The following is a 14,777-nucleotide window of genomic DNA, read 5'->3' on the forward strand; positions in this document are numbered from 1 at the left end:
ATACATACATACTAGTTACGAGTATACTATCTCTTTATCAACCAGTCTATATTAGCAGCAGACACAGTACAGTGCGGTAGTTCACGGCTGTGGCTACCTCTGTGTCGGCACTCGGCAGCCCGTCCATAATTGTATATACCACCTAACCGTGGTTTTTTTTTCTTTCTTTATACATACATACTAGTTACGAGTATACTATCTCTTTATCAACCAGTCTATATATTAGCAGCAGACACAGTACAGTGCGGTAGTTCACGGCTGTGGCTACCTCTGTGTCGGCACTCGGCAGCCCGTCCATAATTGTATATACCACCTAACCGTGGTTTTTTTTTCTTTCTTTATACATACATACTAGTTACGAGTATACTATCTCTTTATCAACCAGTCTATATATTAGCAGCAGACACAGTACAGTGCGGTAGTTCACGGCTGTGGCTACCTCTGTGTCGGCACTCGGCAGCCCGTCCATAATTGTATATACCACCTAACCGTGGTTTTTTTTTCTTTCTTTATACATACATACATACTAGTTACGAGTATACTATCTCTTTATCAACCAGTCTATATTAGCAGCAGACACAGTACAGTGCGGTAGTTCACGGCTGTGGCTACCTCTGTGTTGGCACTCGGCAGCCCGTCCATAATTGTATATACCACCTAACCGTGGTTTTTTTTTCTTTCTTTATAGTCATACTAGTTACGAGTATACTATCTCTTTATCAACCAGTCTATATTAGCAGCAGACACAGTACAGTGCGGTAGTTCACGGCTGTGGCTACCTCTGTGTCGGCACTCGGCAGCCCGTCCATAATTGTATATACCACCTAACCGTGGTTTTTTTTTCTTTCTTTATACATACATACTAGTTACGAGTATACTATCTCTTTATCAACCAGTCTATATTAGCAGCAGACACAGTACAGTGCGGTAGTTCACGGCTGTGGCTACCTCTGTGTCGGCACTCGGCAGCCCGTCCATAATTGTATATACCACCTAACCGTGGTTTTTTTTTCTTTCTTTATAGTCATACTAGTTACGAGTATACTATCTCTTTATCAACCAGTCTATATTAGCAGCAGACACAGTACAGTGCGGTAGTTCACGGCTGTGGCTACCTCTGTGTCGGCACTCGGCAGCCCGTCCATAATTGTATATACCACCTAACCGTGGTTTTTTTTTCTTTCTTTATACATACATACTAGTTACGAGTATACTATCTCTTTATCAACCAGTCTATATTAGCAGCAGACACAGTACAGTGCGGTAGTTCACGGCTGTGGCTACCTCTGTGTCGGCACTCGGCAGCCCGTCCATAATTGTATATACCACCTAACCGTGGTTTTTTTTTCTTTCTTTATACATACATACTAGTTACGAGTATACTATCTCTTTATCAACCAGTCTATATTAGCAGCAGACACAGTACAGTGCGGTAGTTCACGGCTGTGGCTACCTCTGTGTCGGCACTCGGCAGCCCGTCCATAATTGTATATACCACCTAACCGTGGTTTTTTTTTCTTTCTTTATACATACATACTAGTTACGAGTATACTATCTCTTTATCAACCAGTCTATATATTAGCAGCAGACACAGTACAGTGCGGTAGTTCACGGCTGTGGCTACCTCTGTGTCGGCACTCGGCAGCCCGTCCATAATTGTATATACCACCTAACCGTGGTTTTTTTTTCTTTCTTTATACATACATACTAGTTACGAGTATACTATCTCTTTATCAACCAGTCTATATTAGCAGCAGACACAGTACAGTGCGGTAGTTCACGGCTGTGGCTACCTCTGTGTCGGCACTCGGCAGCCCGTCCATAATTGTATATACCACCTAACCGTGGTTTTTTTTTCTTTCTTTATAGTCATACTAGTTACGAGTATACTATCTCTTTATCAACCAGTCTATATTAGCAGCAGACACAGTACAGTGCGGTAGTTCACGGCTGTGGCTACCTCTGTGTCGGCACTCGGCAGCCCGTCCATAATTGTATATACCACCTAACCGTGGTTTTTTTTTCTTTCTTTATACATACATACTAGTTACGAGTATACTATCTCTTTATCAACCAGTCTATATTAGCAGCAGACACAGTACAGTGCGGTAGTTCACGGCTGTGGCTACCTCTGTGTCGGCACTCGGCAGCCCGTCCATAATTGTATATACCACCTAACCGTGGTTTTTTTTTCTTTCTTTATACATACATACTAGTTACGAGTATACTATCTCTTTATCAACCAGTCTATATTAGCAGCAGACACAGTACAGTGCGGTAGTTCACGGCTGTGGCTACCTCTGTGTCGGCACTCGGCAGCCCGTCCATAATTGTATATACCACCTAACCGTGTTTTTTTTTTTCTTTCTTTATACATACATACTAGTTACGAGTATACTATCTCTTTATCAACCAGTCTATATTAGCAGCAGACACAGTACAGTGCGGTAGTTCACGGCTGTGGCTACCTCTGTGTCGGCACTCGGCAGCCCGTCCATAATTGTATATACCACCTAACCGTGGTTTTTTTTTCTTTCTTTATACATACATACTAGTTACGAGTATACTATCTCTTTATCAACCAGTCTATATTAGCAGCAGACACAGTACAGTGCGGTAGTTCACGGCTGTGGCTACCTCTGTGTCGGCACTCGGCAGCCCGTCCATAATTGTATATACCACCTAACCGTGGTTTTTTTTTCTTTCTTTATACATACATACTAGTTACGAGTATACTATCTCTTTATCAACCAGTCTATATATTAGCAGCAGACACAGTACAGTGCGGTAGTTCACTGCTGTGGCTACCTCTGTGTCGGCACTCGGCAGCCCGTCCATAATTGTATATACCACCTAACCGTGGTTTTTTTTTCTTTCTTTATACATACATACTAGTTACGAGTATACTATCTCTTTATCAACCAGTCTATATATTAGCAGCAGACACAGTACAGTGCGGTAGTTCACGGCTGTGGCTACCTCTGTGTCGGCACTCGGCAGCCCGTCCATAATTGTATACTAGTATCCAATCCATCCATCTCCATTGTTTACCTGAGGTGCCTTTTAGTTGTGCCTATTAAAATATGGAGAACAAAAATGTTGAGGTTCCAAAATTAGGGAAAGATCAAGATCCACTTCCACCTCGTGCTGAAGCTGCTGCCACTAGTCATGGCCGAGACGATGAAATGCCAGCAACGTCGTCTGCCAAGGCCGATGCCCAATGTCATAGTACAGAGCATGTCAAATCCAAAACACCAAATATCAGTAAAAAAGGGACTCCAAAACCTAAAATAAAATTGTCGGAGGAGAAGCGTAAACTTGCCAATATGCCATTTACCACACGGAGTGGCAAGGAACGGCTGAGGCCCTGGCCTATGTTCATGGCTAGTGGTTCAGCTTCACATGAGGATGGAAGCACTCAGCCTCTCGCTAGAAAAATGAAAAGACTAAAGCTGGCAAAAGCAGTAGCACCGCAAAGAACTGTGCGTTCTTCGAAATCCCAAATCCACAAGGAGAGTCCGACTCCAATTGTGTCGGTTGCGATGCCTGACCTTCCCAACACTGGACGTGAAGAGCATGCGCCTTCCACCATTTGCACGCCCCCTGCAAGTGATGGAAGGAGCACCCGCAGTCCAGTTCCTGATAGTCAGATTGAAGATGTCAGTGTTGAAGTACACCAGGATGAGGAGGATATGGGTGTTGCTGGCGCTGGGGAGGAAATTGACCAGGAGGATTCTGATGGTGAGGTGGTTTGTTTAAGTCAGGCACCCGGGGAGACACCTGTTGTCCGTGGTAGGAATATGGCCGTTGACATGCCTGGTGAAAATACCAAAAAAATCAGCTCTTCGGTGTGGAAGTATTTCACCAGAAATGCGGACAACAGGTGTCAAGCCGTGTGTTCCCTTTGTCAAGCTGTAATAAGTAGGGGTAAGGACGTTAACCACCTCGGAACATCCTCCCTTATACGTCACCTGCAGCGCATTCATAATAAGTCAGTGACAAGTTCAAAAACTTGGGCCGACAGCGGAAGCAGTCCACTGACCAGTAAATCCCTTCCTCTTGTAACCAAGCTCACGCAAACCACCCCACCAACTCCCTCAGTGTCAATTTCCTCCTTCCCCAGGAATGCCAATAGTCCTGCAGGCCATGTCACTGGCAATTCTGACGATTCCTCTCCTGCCTGGGATTCCTCCGATGCATCCTTGCGTGTAACGCCTACTGCTGCTGGCGCTGCTGTTGTTGCTGCTGGGAGTCGATGGTCATCCCAGAGGGGAAGTCGTAAGACCACTTTTACTACTTCCACCAAGCAATTGACTGTCCAACAGTCCTTTGCGAGGAAGATGAAATATCACAGCAGTCATCCTACTGCAAAGCGGATAACTGAGGCCTTGACATCCTGGGTGGTGAGAAACGTGGTTCCGGTATCCATCATTACTGCAGAGCCAACTAGAGACTTGTTGGAGGTACTGTGTCCCCGGTACCAAATACCATCTAGGTTCCATTTCTCTAGGCAGGCGATACCGGAAATGTACACAGACCTCAGAAAAGAGTCACCAGTGTCCTAAAAAATGCAGCTGTACCCAATGTCCACTTAACCACGGACATGTGGACAAGTGGAGCAGGGCAGGGTCAGGACTATATGACTGTGACAGCCCACTGGGTAGATGTATGGACTCCCGCCGCAAGAACAGCAGCGGCGGCACCAGTAGCAGCATCTCGCAAACGCCAACTCTTTCCTAGGCAGGCTACGCTTTGTATCACCGGTTTCCAGAATACGCACACAGCTGAAAACCTCTTACGGCAACTGAGGAAGATCATCGCGGAATGGCTTACCCCAATTGGACTCTCCTGTGGATTTGTGGCATCGGACAACGCCAGCAATATTGTGTGTGCATTAAATCTGGGCCAATTCCAGCACGTCCCATGTTTTGCACATACCTTGAATTTGGTGGTGCAGAATTTTTTAAAAAACGACAGGGGCGTGCAAGAGATGCTGTCGGTGGCCAGAAGAATTGCGGGACACTTTCGGCGTACAGGCACCACGTACAGAAAACTGGAGCACCACCAAAAACTACTGAACCTGCCCTGCCATCATCTGAAGCAAGAAGTGGTAACGAGGTGGAATTCAACCCTGTATATGCTTCAGAGGTTGGAGGAGCAGCAAAAGGCCATTCAAGCCTATACAATTGAGCACGATATAGGAGGTGGGATGCACCTGTCTCAAGCGCAGTGGAGAATGATTTCAACGTTGTGCAAGGTTCTGATGCCCTTTGAACTTGCCACACGTGAAGTCAGTTCAGACACTGCCAGCCTGAGTCAGGTCATTCCCCTCATCAGGCTTTTGCAGAAGAAGCTGGAGACATTGAAGGAGGAGCTAACACGGAGCGATTCCGCTAGGCATGTGGGACTTGTGGATGGAGCCCTTAATTCGCTTAGCAAGGATTCACGGGTGGTCAATCTGTTGAAATCAGAGCACTACATTTTGGCCACCGTGCTCGATCCTAGATTTAAAGCCTACCTTGGATCTCTCTTTCCGGCAGACACAAGTCTGCTGGGGTTCAAACACCTGCTGGTGAGTAAATTGTCAAGTCAAGCGGAACGCGACCTGTCAACAACATCTCCTCCTTCACATTCTCCCGCAACTGGGGGTGCGAGGAAAAGGCTCAGAATTCCGAGCCCACCCGCTGGCGGTGATGCAGGGCAGTCTGGAGCGACTGCTGATGCTGACATCTGGTCCGGACTGAAGGACCTGACAACGATTACGGACATGTCGTCTACTGTCACTGCATATGATTCTCTCCCCATTGAAAGAATGGTGGAGGATTATATGAGTGACCGCATCCAAGTAGGCACGTCACACAGTCCGTACTTATACTGGCAGGAAGAAGAGGCAATTTGGAGGCCCTTGCACAAACTGGCTTTATTCTACCTAAGTTGCCCTCCCACAAGTGTGTACTCCGAAAGAGTGTTTAGTGCCGCCGCTCACCTTGTCAGCAATCGGCGTACGAGGTTACATCCAGAAAATGTGGAGAAGATGATGTTCATTAAAATGAATTATAATCAATTCCTCCGTGGAGACATTGACCAGCAGCAATTGCCTCCACAAAGTACACAGGGAGCTGAGATGGTGGATTCCAGTGGGGACGAATTGATAATCTGTGAGGAGGGGGATGTACACGGTGATATATCGGAGGATGATGATGAGGTGGACATCTTGCCTCTGTAGAGCCAGTTTGTGCAAGGAGAGATTAATTGCTTCTTTTTTGGTGGGGGTCCAAACCAACCCGTCATATCAGTCACAGTCGTGTGGCAGACCCTGTCACTGAAATGATGGGTTGGTTAAAGTGTGCATGTCCTGTTTTGTTTATACAACATAAGGGTGGGTGGGAGGGCCCAAGGACAATTCCATCTTGCACCTCTTTTTTCTTTTCTTTTTCTTTGCGTCATGTGCTGTTTGGGGAGGGTTTTTTGGAAGGGACATCCTGCGTTACACTGCAGTGCCACTCCTAGATGGGCCCGGTGTTTGTGTCGGCCACTAGGGTCGCTTATCTTACTCACACAGCTACCTCATTGCGCCTCTTTTTTTCTTTGCGTCATGTGCTGTTTGGGGAGGGTTTTTTGGAAGGGACATCCTGCGTGACACTGCAGTGACACTCCTAGATGGGCCCGGTGTTTGTGTCGGCCACTAGGGTCGCTTATCTTACTCACACAGCTACCTCATTGCGCCTCTTTTTTTCTTTGCGTCATGTGCTGTTTGGGGAGGGTTTTTTGGAAGGGACATCCTGCGTGACACTGCAGTGCCACTCCTAGATGGGCCCGGTGTTTGTGTCGGCCACTAGGGTCGCTAATCTTACTCACACAGCTACCTCATTGCGCCTCTTTTTTTCTTTGCGTCATGTGCTGTTTGGGGAGGGTTTTTTGGAAGGGCCATCCTGCGTGACACTGCAGTGCCACTCCTAGATGGGCCCGATGTTTGTGTCGGCCACTAGGGTCGCTTATCTTACTCACACAGCGACCTCGGTGCAAATTTTAGGACTAAAAATAATATTGTGAGGTGTGAGGTATTCAGAATAGACTGAAAATGAGTGGAAATTATGGTTTTTGAGGTTAATAATACTTTGGGATCAAAATGACCGCCAAATTCTATGATTTAAGCTGTTTTTTAGGTTTTTTGGAAAAAAACACCCGAATCCAAAACACACCCGAATCCGACAAAAAAAATTCGGTGAGGTTTTGCCAAAACGCGGTCGAACCCAAAACACGGCCGCGGAACCGAACCCAAAACCAAAACACAAAACCCGAAAAATTTCCGGCGCTCATCTCTACTTAATATACAGCACATAGTTATACTGTACAGTTATACAAACAACTCAGGGCACGTTCTTGCCCTTGTGACGCTCCGGGCAAAACGATAGGGGCATGGCTTCATACGGGGCGTGGTCAGTTACGCCCCCATTTGTGCCCCCTATAGCGCCGCTGAAAGAGAAAAAAAAAATGTATACTTACTATCCCCGCTCCTGATTCCAGACCGCTGCAGACCTCCGCCGGCGCCGCTCCTCTCCTCGGATCAGCATAGACACTAGAGGTCAATTATGACCCCTAGCGTCTGTGCCACAATGCTGTGCAGTGCGCGATGACGTCATCGTGCGCCGCACAGCAAAGGTCCCCTCCACGAAGGGAAACTAGACGCATAGCGTCTGGTTCCCTTCACAGCGGGGGGCACAGCGGCGGGGGGCACAGTAGCGGATCTTGCCATGGTGCGGCGCCCTCCGGAAGGCGGCACCCCGGTCAAAATTCCTGCTTGCCCGTGGCAAGATCCGCTACTGAAACAACTACTAGTTAATAGAGTACATAATAAATCATGCAGGTAGACGTCATGAGAGCAGTGATCATACATAGACATAGTTAAGCAGAATAATAACTGCATGAATACAATTAGCATCATAACTCACATAGCATTCAGAAACATCGCAGCATGCAGAAAAAAAATCAGCATAAGACATTACAGGAACTAACAAGGAGCAGATATGAGACGTAAGCTGGATGACCTATTCATGAGAACTCGACAGAGTGATGAGAGACAACAGGGCCTATAGGTACATTCAGTTTAGTGCTCCAGTTACCAGAGGAGGTGCCGACTGAACAGTTGAGATGGAAGGAGGGTGGGTGAAGTGACATGTAGAGCAGTCAGTGTAGTGTGGGTAGAGGAACGTGGTAATACAGAATAATAACAGTGATACACATGAATTGCGCAGTGGACATCCTGAGAGGAGGAGAGAAAAGGTTTGCAAGTAGCCTCAAAATATACAGAGATAGTATCCAAGGTAACTGATCAGTAGGGAGTGTCCATGTAGTGTACAAAGCAGAAGCTTGAGGTGGAGGGTAACGAGCTCACTGGTGGGTGATGGATTTTGCCCTTTTTGTAGAAGTGATAAAAGCTCACTGAATGTTGTGGCCTAATATACTGTTTGATGTATTTGATGTCAAAACGCGAGATGTAAAATGTTTAAAAAAGAAAAACACAATTCCATACTGTATGTATGCTGTATGCAGCACTGCAATAGTAGCACATACACTTGCGTCATGCTGGGAATAACAAAGGTTTTGATATGTACAGTGACAGTTCTGTATATGCTTATGTAGATATTGATGATCAACATTTTTTATTTTTTGAAAATACAAAACCGGTAAAGACAGTATACCACAGCCGTTATGGGTTATCCCTGGCCGTTGTGGGTTATCCCTGGCCGTTATGGGTTATCCCTGGCCGTTATGGGTTATCTCTGGCCGTTATGGGTTATCCCTGGCTGCCATTCAGCAATGGAAAGTCAGTTACTCCTTGTGCAGAAGTGGGATTATTTGTGATCAGCAGCATAACTCTCATTGTCTTCTGTCAGTTGTATGATTGGTTATTTATCACTGTTTTATTGTGATTTTTATCTACAATTTAAAGATTTCACACAGTAAATGATAAATGTGGTTTCTTTGCTCTGAAATAGGTGAACTTCCTCAGAGAAGGCTGCGGGGAAGACAAAATTTGCCAGAGCAACCTGCAGCTGAACTACACTTTCTGCTCTCGAGTGGGCAAAACAGAGACGTTTATACCTCTGCCTGTGTAAGTACTGCACGTTCTGTGGCTGAATTCAGTATCAGATTACGGCGTAGTTTAAATACTATTTTGGCATGAAATATTTTCCCATCTCTAGCTCACAGCCTGTCCTCTTACACCAGGGTTTCCCAACCTCGGTCCTCAAGGCACACTAACAGTGCAAGTTTTAGTGATATCCAGGATACAGCACAGATGGTTAAACCATAATCATAATACAGATGTGGCCTCCTACATCCTTGCTGCAGTCACGCTAAACAGCCCTTCAATCCGCAATAGGACGCACAAGCAGCTTCTGCTGATTTAAATGATATGCCGCATGCCTATATCAGTGGCGTAACTAGAAATTTTTCTCCCCCAAGCCAAAAAATTCTTTGGCGCCCCCCCACCCGCCGCATAATTGGGAGCAAGAAAGGGCAAAATATGCGCGCGCTGCAAAAAAAGGGGCGTGGTTTTGTTGGAATGGGCGTGGTTTCTCATAAAGGGGCGTGGTATTGCAGGAAAAGACTACCTTATACCCCAGTTTTGCAACCTGCACGCCCAGACGTTAGCCACCACAGGAAAGAAAAATAATCCTGATTCATGCCCCTTACATTATTTGTCATTTTTCCTCCTTATTGTAATGCCCAGTATACATTATGCCACATACTGCAATGGCCCTTAGACATTATTCCACACACAATAATGCACATGACACATTATGCCACACACCATAATGCCCCCGACACATTATGCCACACACCGTAATGCCTGTGACACATTATGCCACACACCGTAATGCCTGTGACACATTATGCCACACACCGTAATGCCCCCGACACATTATGACAGGAATCGCAATGCCCGTTATACATTATGCTACACACTGCAATGCCCCTGATACATTATAGCACATACAATGCCTGTGACACATTATGACACACACCGCAATGACCTTGAGACATTATACCACAATGCCCGTGATATAGTATACCATACACTGTAATGCCTGTGACACATACCGCAATGCCCTGCCCGTTATACCCTATGCCACACACCGCAATGCCCGTTATGTATTATGCCACACTGCAATGACCCTGAGACATTATACCACATACCACAATGCCCGTGATATAGTATACCACACACCGTAATGCCTGACACATTATGACACACACCGCAATGTCCGTGATACATTATGCCACACACTGCAATGACCCTGAGACATTATACCACATATCACAATGCCCGCGATATAGTATACCATACACCGTAATGCCTGTGACACATTATGACACACACCGCAATGTCCGTGATACATTATGCCACACACCGTAATGCCCATTACACATTAAGTCCTACAGTAAGGCTTCTAATTACTTTTCAATTACCTTCTCGTTGTCAGGGGTTTCATGCACTGGGTGTCATGCTCGTTGCCAGGTGTTTCATGCACTGGGTGTCATGCTCGTTGTCAGGTGTTTCATGCACTGGGTGTCATGCTCGTTGCTAGGAGGTAGTCCTTGTTGCTAGGGCTGTGCTCCCAGTGCCACATATGACCCCAGTGCCAGATATTCCCCCACGGTGCCAGGTACTCACATGCCCCCGGTGCCAAATATAGCCCCCCCCATGTGCCAGGTACACATATACCCCCCCCCCCCCAGTGCCACATATGCCCCCAGTGCCAGATATTCCCCCCCAGTGCCACATATGCCCCCAGTGCCAGATATCCCCCCCAGTGCCAGACATCCCCCCCCCAGTGCCATATATGCCCCAGTGCCAGACATCCCCCCCCCAGTGCCATATATGCCCCAGTGCCAGACATCCCCCCCCAGTGCCAGATATCCCCCCCAGTGCCAGACATCCCCCCCCAGTGCCAGACAGTGCCATATATGCCCCAGTGCCAGAAATCCCCCCTAGTGCCAGACATCTCCCCTAGTGCCAGACATCTCCCCCCCAGTGCCATATATGCCCCAGTGCCAGACATCCCCCCCCAGTGCCATATATGCCCCAGTGCCAGACATCCCCCCCCCAGTGCCAGATATCCCCCCCAGTGCCAGACATCCCCCCCCCAGTGCCATATATGCCCCAATGCCAGACATCCCCCCCCAGTGCCATATATGCCCCAGTGCCAGACATCCCCCCCCAGTGCCAGATATCCCCCCCCAGTGCCAGACATCCCCCCCCAGTGCCAGATATCCCCCCCCCAGTGCCATATATGCCCCAGTGCCAGATATCCCCCCTAGTGCCAGACATCTCCCCCCCAGTGCCATATATGCCCCAGTGCCAGACATCCCCCCCCCCAGTGCCAGATATTCCCCCCAGTGCCGCCGCCGCTTTTTGGAGGGACACGGAGGGTACAGCCTCTCCTGTGTCCCTCCTGCTGCATCATCTCCGGCGGCCGCGGGTCTAATAGGGGGAAGTGCCGTCCGTGAGCCAATTAGAGCTCACGGACGGCACTTCCCCCCTATTAGACCCGCGGCCGCCGGAGATGATGCAGGAGGGACACAGGAGAGGCACACGCTGTGCCGTCCGTGTCCCTCCAACAAGCGGCGGCGGGAAGGAGAAAGCAGACTGACATGCGGGCGCTCGTCCGCATGTCAGTCTGCTGTAATCAGTGGCGCCCCCGCAGCCCCTCGCCCCCAAGCCACCGCGAGGACTGCGGGGGCAGTAGTTACGCCACTGGCCTATATTCTGTGTGTGACTACGGCGCTATGTGCATCCGAAATGCCACGTTCAGGAAAACACTGAAGCAAAATATTTAGTATGCAGATACAGCCGCAGTCACACACACAATATAGACATGCTGCACATCATTTTAATCAGTAGAAGCTGCTTGTGCGTCCCATTGTATTACGCATTTTCTCTAACGTCCTAAGTGGATGCTGGGGACTCCGTCAGGACCATGGGGAATAGCGGCTCCGCAGGAGACAGGGCACAAAAATAAAGCTTTAGGATTAGGTGGTGTGTACTGGCTCCTCCCCCTATGACCCTCCTCCAAGCCTCAGTTAGGTTTTTGTGCCCGTCCGAGCAGGGTGCAATCTAGGTGGCTCTCCTAAAGAGCTGCTTAGAAAAAGTTTTTAGGTTTTTTATTTTCAGTGAGTCCTGCTGGCAACAGGCTCACTGCATCGAGGGACTTAGGGGAGAGAATTTCAACTCACCTGCGTGCAGGATGGATTGGATTCTTAGGCTACTGGACACCATTAGCTCCAGAGGGAGTCGGAACACAGGTCTCACCCTGGGGTTCGTCCCGGAGCCGCGCCGCCGACCCCCCTTACAGATGCTGAAGATTGAAGGTCCGGAAACAGGCGGCAGAAGGCTCTTCAGTCTTCATGAAGGTAGCGCACAGCACTGCAGCTGTGCGCCATTGTTGTCACACACTTCACACCAAGCGGTCACGGAGGGTGCAGGGCGCTGCTGGGGGCGCCCTGGGCAGCAATATTTAATACCTTTATGGCAAAAGAATACATCACATATAGCCATTGAGGCTATATGTATGTATTTAACCCATGCCAGATATCTAAAACTCCAGGGGAAAAGCCCGCCGAAGTAGGGGGCGGGGCTTATTCTCCTCAGCACACAGCGCCATTTTCCTGCTCAGCTCCGCTGTGAGGAAGGCTCCCAGGACTCTCCCCTGCACTGCACTACAGAAACAGGGTAAAACAGAGAGGGGGGGCATTTTTTGGCGATATTTTGATATATTTAAGCTGCTATAAGGAACAACACTTATATAAGGTTGTTCCCATATATATTATAGCGCTTGGGTGTGTGCTGGCAAACTCTCCCTCTGTCTCCCCAAAGGGCTAGTGGGGTCCTGTCTTCGATAAGAGCATTCCCTGTGTGTCTGCTGTGTGTCGGTACGTGTGTGTCGACATGTATGAGGACGATGTTGGTGTGGAGGCAGAGCAATTGCCGATAATGGTGATGTCACCCCCCAGGGAGTCGACACCGGAATGGATGGCTTTGTTTATGGAATTACGTGATAATGTCAGCACATTACAAAAATCAGTTGACGACATGAGACGGCCGGCAAACCAGTTAGTACCTGCCCAGGCGTCTCAGACACCGTCAGGGGCTGTAAAGCGCCCTTTACCTCAGTCGGTCGACACAGACCCAGACACAGACACTGAATCTAGTGTCGACGGTGATGAAACAAACGTATTTTCAAGTAGGGCCACACGTTATATGATCACGGCAATGAAGGAGGCTTTGCATATCTCTGATACTGCAAGTACCACAAAAAGGGGTATTATGTGGGGGGTGAAAAAACTACCTGTAGTTTTTCCTGAATCAGAGGAATTAAATGATGTATGTGATGAAGCGTGGGTTAACCCAGATAGAAAAATGCTAATTTCAAAAAAGTTATTAGCATTATACCCTTTCCCGCCAGAGGTTAGGGCGCGCTGGGAAACACCCCCTAGGGTGGATAAGGCGCTCACACGCTTATCAAAAAAAGTGGCGTTACCGTCTCCTGATACGGCCGCCCTCAGGGATCCAGCTGATAGGAGACTGGAAACTACCCTAAAAAGTATATACACACATACTGGTGTTATACTGCGACCAGCCATCGCCTCAGCCTGGATGTGCAGTGCTGGGGTCGTCTGGTTGGATTCCCTGACTGAAAATATTGATACCCTGGATAGGGACAGTATTTTATTGACTATAGAGCCAGTGGCAGAACTCTGGGAGGCAACGGAGTCATCTGCCGCCGGGCTCCTGCTCTGAAGGGGGGCACATCTCCTCCCATTCTGTGACACCATTGAATTAAGTTAATTGATAGCTGTCGCTGTCTTTTCAGTGTCCGACTTCCTCACTGGTCCCTGCACCTTACAAATCACACCCTCTTTATTATACTGAATATACACATTTTACAAATATCACACCCAGGATTAGAAACCATAACCTATTACACTGGAAGCAGACACCTTACTGATGAAGCTGTTTGCTCTTGTATAGGAAATATGAGAATTTTAACTATATGAAGATACTTCTCTGACAATTACACGTAACTTCATATAGTTAGAATTCTCATGCTTCTTCTACAGGAGCAAAGAGCTCCATCAGTAAAGTGTCTGCTGTTAGTGTAACAGGTCATGGGTTCTAATCCTGGGTATGACTGCTAAGAAATGTGTGATTTAAAATAAAAAACAATTAAATGTATAAATACAGTATATACATTTTTTTTAGAACACTCCATACATACATACATACACACACACACACACACGCATATATTTATCTTAATATAGGAAATAGGGGGGCACCAATATTTATCTTGCCTCCGGGCGACTGTGACGAACTTACGCCACTGTATAGAGCAATTAAAGGATGCTTTCCTTTATATGCGAGATGCTCAGAGAGATATTTGCACTCTGGCATCGAGAGTAAATGCGATGTCCATATCTGCCAGAAGGAGTTTATGGACGCGACAGTGGTCAGGTGATGCGGATTCCAAACGACATATGGAAGTATTGCCGTATAAAGGGGAGGAATTATTTGGCGTCGGTCTATCGGATCTGGTGGCCACGGCAACTACCGGAAAATCCACCTTTTTACCTCAGACCCCCTCCCAACAGAAAAAGACACCGTCTTTTCAGCCGCAGTCCTTTCGGTCCTATAAGAACAAGCGGACAAAAGGACAGTCATATCTGCCTCGGGGCAGAGGAAGGGGTAAGAGAGGGCAGCAAGCAGCCCC

At 47.7% G+C, this 14,777-nt stretch overlaps 1 protein-coding gene across 4 annotated transcripts in view; it reads left to right on the forward strand.

The window, feature by feature from the left end:
• The window catches only part of ITGA7 (integrin subunit alpha 7), a 235,309-nt gene that overhangs the window by 180,358 nt on the left and 40,174 nt on the right, over positions 1 to 14,777 (forward strand). For all 4 annotated transcript variants that reach the window (XM_063952666.1, XM_063952667.1, XM_063952668.1 and 1 more), the window contains one exon: positions 9,000 to 9,115. In XM_063952666.1, the coding sequence (XP_063808736.1) occupies positions 9,000 to 9,115 (116 nt within the window). The remainder of the gene's footprint in view (positions 1 to 8,999; positions 9,116 to 14,777) is intronic.

Source organism: Pseudophryne corroboree, chromosome 2, assembly GCF_028390025.1.
Source record: "Pseudophryne corroboree isolate aPseCor3 chromosome 2, aPseCor3.hap2, whole genome shotgun sequence".
NCBI lineage: Eukaryota > Metazoa > Chordata > Amphibia > Anura > Myobatrachidae > Pseudophryne > Pseudophryne corroboree.